This window comes from Marmota marmota, unplaced genomic scaffold (assembly GCF_001458135.2).
Source record: "Marmota marmota marmota unplaced genomic scaffold, marMar, whole genome shotgun sequence".
NCBI lineage: Eukaryota > Metazoa > Chordata > Mammalia > Rodentia > Sciuridae > Marmota > Marmota marmota.
The window spans coordinates 45,431,594-45,441,382 of record NW_026000229.1 but is presented as its reverse complement, the minus strand read 5'-3'; the positions used below and the strand labels follow the sequence as shown (position 1 = coordinate 45,441,382).

The 9,789-nt window shown below is 34.7% G+C and overlaps 1 protein-coding gene across 1 annotated transcript; it reads right to left on the bottom strand.

The window, feature by feature from the left end:
* Nucleotides 1-3,099: 3,099 nt before the first annotated feature.
* Nucleotides 3,100-4,035, bottom strand: LOC107137684 (olfactory receptor 4F21-like). The gene has a single exon (XM_015480144.1). It carries the CDS (start codon nucleotides 4,033-4,035, stop codon nucleotides 3,100-3,102), a length of 936 nt encoding a protein of 311 aa, XP_015335630.1.
* Between the last annotated feature and the right edge of the window lie 5,754 nt (nucleotides 4,036-9,789).

The following is a 9,789-nucleotide window of genomic DNA, read 5'->3' as shown; positions in this document are numbered from 1 at the left end:
GAAGAAAAAGCAGGCCCAAATCTTCATCATGTTGGCTTAGAATCTGACCTCCTTAACAAGACTCCTTAAGCACAAGAAACAAAATCAAGAATCAATAAATGGGATGTATTCAAATTAAACAGCTTCTTCTCAGCAAAGGAACCATTCAATAACATGAAGAGAGAGCTTACAGGATGAGAGAAAATATTTACCACAGGCACCTCAGATACAGCATTAATCTCCAGGACATATAAAGAACTCAAAAAATCTTAACACCAAAAAATCAAACAACCCCATCAATAAATGCGCTAAGAAACTGAGCAGACACTTCACAGAAGAAGAAATGTAATGGATCAAGAAATATATGAAAGTGAAAGTGAGGTACTAAGCAACTCAAAGCAACTCAGTGAGACCCTGTCTCTAAATAAAATAAAAAATATGAAAAGTGTACAATATCTTTAGCAATTACAATAATGCAAATCCAACATCTCTAAGATTCTTCTCTTTCCAGTAAAATGCAATTATCAAGAATACAAGCAACAATAAGTGTTGGCAAGAATGTGTGGGAAAATGTACACTCAGACACTGTTGTTGGGCCTGCAAATTGGTGCAACCACTGTGGAAAGAAGTATGGAGATGCCTCAGGCAAGATCAGGCGCATTCAGGGTGCTATGGCCATAGAGATGGAGATACCTCAGAAAACTTGGAATAGAACTGCCGCGTCCGGCTAACGGAGCCGAGTCCGGCGAGGGACGGCGGGGTTAAAAATACACAGGACACCAAGGTTCTTCATCCAGGAGGGAGCGTGTGCGCGCGCACTTTATTGCCAAATTTGTTCCCCTTATATATCTTTTTAACAGCTGCGGGAAATTACTCAAAAGTGAGGAGGGGAGAGTAATAACTGCGTCCTTGGGTTACCGTCATGTCACTGTCCCCTATCAGGAGGCTCGAACAGGTCAAGATGTTCCCGAGAGACACATATGCTCCAGGCAGATAAACAGGGAACCGCAAGCCTGCATCATGGCCTTGTGAGCTGGCCACATTGACATGCATAACAAAGAACTGGGGGTTGAGTCCCCAGGGGCCAGGGCGGGCCTGCTACCAGCAAGAACCACCATTCGACCCAGGTATCCCACTACTTACTTTATACCCAAAGGACTTAAAATCAGCATACTACAGTGACACACCCACAACAATGTTTATAGCAGCTCAATTCACAATAGTTTAATAATGGACCTAATACAGATGACCTTCAACAGATGAATGGATAAAGAAAATGTGGTATATATACACGTGGAATATCACTCAGCCTTAAACAAGAATAAAATTATGGCATTTTCAGGTAAATGGATGAATGTAGAGAATATCATGCTAAGCAAAATAAGCCAATCCCAAAAAACCAAAAGCTGAATGTTTTGTCTGATATGTGCATGCTAATTCACAATGGGAAGGGGGGTTGCTATGGAAGAATAGATGTACTTTGGATCAGGCAGAAGAGAGTGAAGGGAAGGGAGAGATATGGGGGTAAAAAATATAGTAAAATGAATCAGACATTACTACCATATGTACATATATTATAACATGACCAGTATGATTCTACATCATGTACAACCAGAAGAATGAGAAGTTATATTCCATTCATGTATGACATGTCAAAAAGCTTTCTACTGCCATGTATAACTAATTAGAACAAATTTTTAAATACATTAAAAAACAAATATACAATAGTCCATTAAATCTCAGATATTCCTGAGGTACGTCGTTGTTAACCAAGCCCCACATCCCAACTCAGGCAACCAGAACTCTGATCTTTTTCCTATTATTTTTGCCTTTTTTTAGTTTTGAAATTCACTCTGATTGTATCTACATAAGGTTCTCAGCATGATATTTTGATATCTATATTGGTAGCAAAATGTTTTCTATGTTCAAACTAATTATTATTATCCATCATTGCACATAAAAACTTCGTGGGTGTTTATGTGTGTGTGTTTGCGTGTTGGGAGCATTTAAACATTCCCAGCAAATTTTCAGCATACAATACCAAATTATAAACTATGTTGTTCGTGGCTTTTGTTGATTTATTAATTCTAACATTACTTTTTAAAATTTGACCTAATTGTACCTATTTCCTTTTCAACTCTATTTTGGCAATCCCATTTCTCCTCTGTTCCCATATGTTGAATTTTTTGTGAGGGAGGGTGCTGGGGATTGAACCTAGGGCCTTGTGCATGCATGACAAAAACTCTATCAACTGAGCTATATACCCAGCCTTATGTTGAACTTTTTTGGTAAGATTTACACATAAAAAAATCATACATTAGTTTTCTTTCTAATTCTGGTTTATTTCCTATAGCATAATGACCTCCAGTGTCATCAATGTTGTCACAATTATGTCCTTTTTACATGCTGAATTTTTAATTTCCTTTATTTGCATATTTACACATTCATTTAATTTTTGATAATAATTCATGGGTATAGTTTGAAATAGGGTCTCCTTAATTTGCCCAGGCTGGCATGGTCCTTGGGATCCTCATATCTCAATAACCCAAGTACCTGGGATTACAATGTGCTCCACTGTGCCCAGCAATCATGCTATAATTTTAAAACAGAAATGATAAACTATTCAAAGAAACTTGGCAATTACTATATGATCTAGGTCAAATATATACACTGTATGGCTCAGGAAATGTAACTCAGAACCATAATAAAAAAATAAAAACACTTTACAATTGTTAGGATGGCTACATTATTTTTCTTTAAAAAAAGGAGAGAGATACAACAATTTAAGTTTGCAGTTACTTAGAAAATATGGGACATAGAGGAGATGATATTATAACTTTCTTATGGTAAAGTGATCACAAGGTAAATCATGCAACCTTGTTTATACACATTGCTTCTGCTTCCTAAAAAAAACCATATTACATTGGACATATTTCTGATGTTAGCAGAAAGAAGGGAGTAAATTCTGTAGAGGAGGAGTAGGCATAATCCTACTATAGATAGGAGCAGGTCAGCAAGGTACATGCCAATATCATTTGAGCACATTAAGTACCAGATGCCTAAGGAGAGGGGTCCATCACACAGGTGAAATGAGTTCCTGAGCTCTCAACAATGGACTAGTCAGGAGAATCTGTCAGAATGATGCTGATTAATCAGTCTTTCAGTTGCTAATTTTATATCTTTGTTTCTTAATGTATATATGATAGGATTCAAGGCAGGGGTGATAGCAAAGTCAACTATAAACATGTATTTATCAACTGATGATTCTGGGAAAGGCCACATATAGATAAATATACACGGAGTGAAATAGAGAACCACCACAGTGATGTGAGCTGACAATGTGCCAAGAGCCTTGGACAAGTCCCCAGAGGAACTTTTCCAGACAGTGACCAAAATGAAGACATAGGAAAGGAGGAGCAGCAAGAAGGTGATCAGGCTCATGAATCCACTGTCGGCAGTGCCAAGAAACTCAAACATGGCTGAATCTGAGCATGCAAGTTGTATGACCCTGGGGAAGTCACAGTAAAAGCTGTCTATGGTATTAGGACCACAAAATGGCAAGTTTACAATCACAGAAAATTGAGAAATAGAATGGATTGTTCCAGTTACCCAGCTAATGACTACAAATAAAATGCATTTTTTTGGGCTCATAATGCTCAAGTAGTGGAGAGGCTTACAGATGGCTGCATACCTGTCAAATGCCATGGCTATGAGCAGCACCATTTCTGTTCCTCCCATGATGTGGACAAAGCATACCTGTGCCATACAGCTTTGGAAAGAAATTACTTTCTTCTCCTTTAACAGGTCTGTGACCATCCTGGGAACTGTAGTAGAGGAAAGTCCCACATCATTGAGGGACAGGTTGGCCAGCAGGAAGTACATAGGAGAATGTAAGTGAGAATCAGTGATTACCAAAAAGATGATGAAGAGATTGCCCAGGAGGATCCCTACGTACAGCAATGAGAATGTCAGCTTGAGAAAAACTTTAATTTCCCAAGATCCTGAGAATCCCAACAACACAAATTCAGAAACCACAGAATCATTCAGTCCATCCATTGACTTGGGCAGGAAAGTTGTTTCCAAACATCTGTGGATAAAAAGTGAGGAAGAGTCAGATTCAGTGGTATAAATTGTGCTCCTCATAAGTCCTGCTAGTCTATTCTATGGTTTACAGAAATGAGAGTTAGAAATGATCGAACCTGATAGAAAACAAATGAAATAGAAAATTTATAGGAATATACCATATAACAAATGAAAGAGCTTCATATATATCAGATGAACACAGATGGATTGCTCTTCTTTTTGTTTCACGAACAAGCTTTCTGTTTTGATTTGTTTTCCTCTAAAGCATTACTATGGGTTTTATGCCACTACTTTGAAAGTGTTCTCTCATGATCTCATGTGCCAATATTTTCAGCTACTATCACATTAATTATTTTGTGCTAATTCAAAAAAATATATATTTAGCTGAATTTCTTACTTCACTGTTCAATGTTTTTAGGCCACAACTGATTAGTTCATTTTGCTTTTGCATATGTGTTGTTTTATTTGAACAACTCACCATGGAGGCCAGGTGCATAGATCTGATGATTCAGAATATGTAACCCATGACTAATCAAAACGAATACAGGACTTACACAAAGCATTATTCTCTACCTATTAGAATGTAAAATATCATGATTAAATTGTGCTAATTTCAATAGACAGCATTTACTAAATGCTCTTTTATGTAAAACACTAGATTTGCATATTATCAGATTTAAACTTCACAAAATTCCTCTAGTACTTGGTTAGACCCATTTGAAAAATGAAAAACTGAGTTTCAGAGAGATGAATTGACAGAATCAGGACTTGCATCAAGACTTCAGCAGATGGTAATCGTGCACCTAACCATGGAAGTCTGTTTTCAAGGCCAGTGCCTTCAAGTAGATATAACATATCTTTTCAAAACATCTGTTAATTAAATGTCATTTCACTTTACTTTCCTTAAACTATGAATGTAGTAACTTCTTTAACAAAATCCATCCTATAATTTTGTATCCCCTTCTAATATTTCCTTTTCACTCCAATGTTAGGGCTAATCTTCACTTTCCTTCACTCAATTGAAATATTCTGGATCTACAGATTTCTATTTTAGGGAAAGAATTTCTAATACTTAACATTCTATGCAATATGATTTTAAATCTTATTTTGCATGATATTCTGAAAAGACTTCACACATTCTGTCATGAGAGAACTTTCAATTTTTCAGTAGAGGGCCAAAATCTGCCAATTTTAGACAAAATGCTTCTGCTGCAGATCAAGATAACAATGCATTAGTTTTCAAAATCTATTGTTCTAATTCCATTTTCCTCAATCTTGTGTTTGTCTAATATGGGGTCTGGGACCCAGGACTGTTGGATGAGATAAAAACAATATGTCCTCTGGAGGGCTTTCCTGAAGTGAAAGAATACACATTATTGTACAGAAGGGGTATTTTTCCTGTATTTATTGTTAATGTAAGATGAAGGAACCAATAAACTCTAAAATACAAAAATGAAATTAATAGTAAGAAATAAAAAGACCCTGGGACCAAAAAGGCATATTGTATGACATGTCAAAAGAACAAAACAGTATCTCCAGATTATGTAATGTAAAGAAATATATAATTTGTTTGTTCCACTATGAATCTAGTTTTCTGTTAATTGCAGGTGAATGCAATCCTAATATTTCTATGATGTTTCTCTCCTAATTGTTCTTTACAATTCCACTTCTCTATAACATGTCTATATGAGACTCTGATTATTTGTCCCCTGCTTATCCTTTTTTAGCTTTTTAATTTTTTTATTTGTTCTAATTACTTATACATCATTAATTATGTGTAAATGAAGTATAACTTCTCATTCTTCTGGTTGTACATGATGTAGAGTTACACGGTCATGAAATGGTATATACACTTGGGATAATAATGTCCAATTTATTTTACTATATTTTCCTACCCTCCACTACATTCTGTTTCTTTGCTCCCCTCTGCATAAACCAAAGTACTCTATTTTTTTCTATCCCCTCTCCCCTTCATTGGCATTTAGGATCTATATACCAGAGAAAACATTTGGCCTCCACTTCTTTGGGATTGACTTATTTCCTTTAGCATGATATTCTCCACCTTTATCCATTTGCCTGCAAATGTCGGCATTTCATAATATGCCATGTGTATATATACCACATTTTCCATATCCATTCATCTATTGAAGGACACATAATTAGTTCCATATTTTAACCTTGTGAATTGAGCTGCTATAAACATTGATGTGGCTGTGTCACTGTAATATGCTGATTTTAAGTCCTTTGGGTATAAACTGAGGAAAGGCATAGCTAGGTCAAAGGGAATTTCCATTCCAAGGTTTCTGAGGTATCTCCATACTTCTTTTCATAGTAGTTGCACAAATTTGCAACCACACCAGCTATGTATGAGTGTTCCTTTTCCACACATTCTTAACAACATATATTGTTGCTTCTATTCTTGATGACTGCCATTCTTATGGAGTGACATGAAATCTTACTTTTAATTTCCCTGCTCATATTTTTAATAATTGACATAACTCACTTGAGTTTTGACTCAAGTGTCTCTTCCAAAATTCAATGTTGGATTACTCTTTAGTTAACACCTACATACACTTTAGTTAGATATTGACTAACTAAATACATATTGACTTCTAAGTCTAACTTTATACTTGAACCCCAGAATCATAAGTCCAATACTGTTTGTGGTATAAATAAATGGGAGATCCACCTCCACCTTCAAGTTAACTGGCTAAAACTGAACTCCTGGTCTTATCTACCCTATATCCAGCTCCAGTCTTCATGTCATCTCTAATCAAATCTAACTTACTTCAATGCCTTAATAAATGTTGTTAGCATTCTACCAGAAATCCAACACAGGCATATGTGTGGAACTGTCATCCTTCCTTCACTTTTCACCTCAGGTGGCACACTTTTTATCCTCAAAGAGTTCTTAAATACACTTCAGTATCTCAATATCCATTGTTATTTTGTTCTACTTTAATTGTTCATATTTTCTCATCATAAAGACTAAAAGGTAATTTATTGCAAGATACCTTTGCTTTCATTTTTCCCCAAGTACACACTATTCTGTATTATTCTTCCAGAGGAATCCATCTAAAGATCAAATACATTTCTGTGATTTTATAATTTATATCCTTTGATGGTTCCATTAAGGGAAGAATCCTTTGATGGGTCTATCAAGGAGAAATTCTATACATTACCACAAAAAACTCTTGAGTGAAGAAAGCATCCTTGGATTCAGAGGGTATTGTTAGGAAATGAATGTACAATGGAGTTACAGAGTCAACTTCATAACTGATTTCTATTTAAAAATTTAGGTAAAATGAGAACTATAAAAGTAGTTCATTCAAGATATTTCTAATGGATTTAAAACTATCACCTTCTGATTAAAGATAAAACATTAAAATTAAATCAAGGAATGAAGCCTGCTAGCACTATGGCTCAATAATATATTGCAAATTATAAAAGAAGTTTAAATAAAGTCATAACATTGAAAAAAGGGTAGTAAAATTGTAGTCATTGCTTGTCAAATCTCATAACACTCTGCCTCAAAATCTTAAGACAATTACATGTGAAATTTTAAATTTAATAACATTATTTAAACATAAAAACTCAGTAACAACCTCTTAAAATATGATAAAATGTGCTTCTCATAAATAAAAATGAAAAATAGACATTGTATTGAAATATATTTTTGATACATTTTAAACGTTGAATAAGATTGGAATTCAAATCATGCTAATAAAAATAAGAAGACTCTAAGGGGCTGGGGTTGTGGCTCAGAGGAAATGCGCTCGCCTAGCATGTGTGAGGCACTGAGTTCAATCCCCAGCACCATACAAAATTAAATAAAGGTATTATGTCCACCTACAACTAAAGAATAAATATTCAAAAAAAGAAGACTCTAAGTTATATATCTACCAGTCTTCATTGAGCTACTCTAGTGGATATCTAATGGAACAATGCAAAGTAAAAAAAAAAAGTCCACTTAAAAACAAGGGAAATTATGAAAAGGAGAATTGGAAGAGGAAGAATTGAATGCTTTCTATAAGATAAATCCAAATATATCATAAACTACACTATTAAGTCATTATAATTTTAGTGGAATAGATTATATTTTTAAAAAATCTAGAACTAGATGCACATTAGGAAATTTAGTACATGGCAAAGAAGGCATTATGATTACATAGCAAAATAAGGTATACTTAAAAGTCACAGTATTCCATATTTAATCATTCATGTTAATACTAGACACACAGAATTACACAGGCATTATCCCATGTCTTCTGGTAAAATAAGATCAGGATTTATAGAAGGCTTTAAGGTAAAACATAGGTATGAATTTTTTATAAAATGTGTGTAGATTTTTCTTTAACACTTGAGGTTAAGAAGCCTTTGTAAGTTAACTCCAAATTCAGAAGCTGGATTCCAGTTTTAAATTGTTTCCTGAACAGACAAGCACACCTGTGGCTGCTGAGGACTGGGAGGCAGAGCTGCTCAGTCCACCTGAAGGGAAGGTGAAGTGTGGGCTCACTGCAGAGGGGGATGTGGTAATAGCCATCACCCTTAGCTGTGTCCTTTGTCATAGAATAAACTTTAAGGAAATAAACAGACAAACAGAAAAATGCATGGACAGTCTTGAAATTTGCATTACTTAATCATGAGTATTCTTCTAATACTGGGTGGAAGCTAGTCACTTAAAAAGAGATCGACTTGATAAGTAAATGGATAGATTCTCCTTATAAACAGGCTTTACAAATTACTTTCAATACCTTAATGAGCATGGAAAGAATACCAGTAAATCAAGGAAATATTATAATTTTAATGGGGGTGAAGAGGATAACGATTTCTATGAGTAAATATTCAAGAGTTATTAAAAATTTCTAAGGGTTGTAGGATTTAAATAACTTTATCCCTGTTTCTTTGTCCATGAATTGGTTTACTCCCTTTTAAAAGACATCTATATTTATTTAAAAATGAGATGTATCAAAATTAATGAAGGGAAAAGAGAAAGCTATATGGAGCAATTTCCGAATTAAAAGTCATGGGATACTTTGGCACAGAGTAAGTTCAAAATGAATGTTCTCTATCATGATAAGTCTGATAACATTTAGGAATATCTATGTTAAATGTTGATATTAACATAAATATAATGTTTTGTATTAAATATAAACATTAATATTTAACCTAGAAGTTTTCACAGTGGGAACAATGATTGAATCGCTGTGGCAGAAATAAAACTAGTATGTCTTTTCATGTTGTATCAGTAAGAAGGCGCTGTCCAAGATACATGTATTGCTTTTACTTTTTATGATTCTAGCCTTCAGAGAGAGACGGAATGGAAGAGTCAAAGTAGTCCACCTACAATTTAAGCTATTGATATAGCTTATACTTAAAGTATTTCACATACCATTTAAAATATTACAGCTTTGAAGAATATTTTGAATCTATCTTATGACATAATTCAACTAAAAGAAAAGACCAGAGGATAAAATATAACTTGAGTAAGAATCATTCAACGAATTGAACTAATAAAGAAAAGCAGAGACAGGCAGAAAAATGAATGATAGGGAGCAAAAAGGAAATGCGGGGAATAATAATGCAAGCTGATGCTGTGGAATTATAGGATGAGCATCCCACCTACCTGTGCCAGAAGAGAGGTGCCCTCAGAAGTTTCAAGGTATGAGAAATACAGAGAGATTTTCTCTGTTTTAAAGTCATCATTACCTCTCAAGACATACAGCT

What these genes read in the sequence shown, in the direction of transcription:
- LOC107137684 (XM_015480144.1), bottom strand. Translation starts at nt 4,035, where the DNA reads ATGGATGGACTGAATGATTCTGTGGTTTCTGAATTTGTGTTGTTGGGA.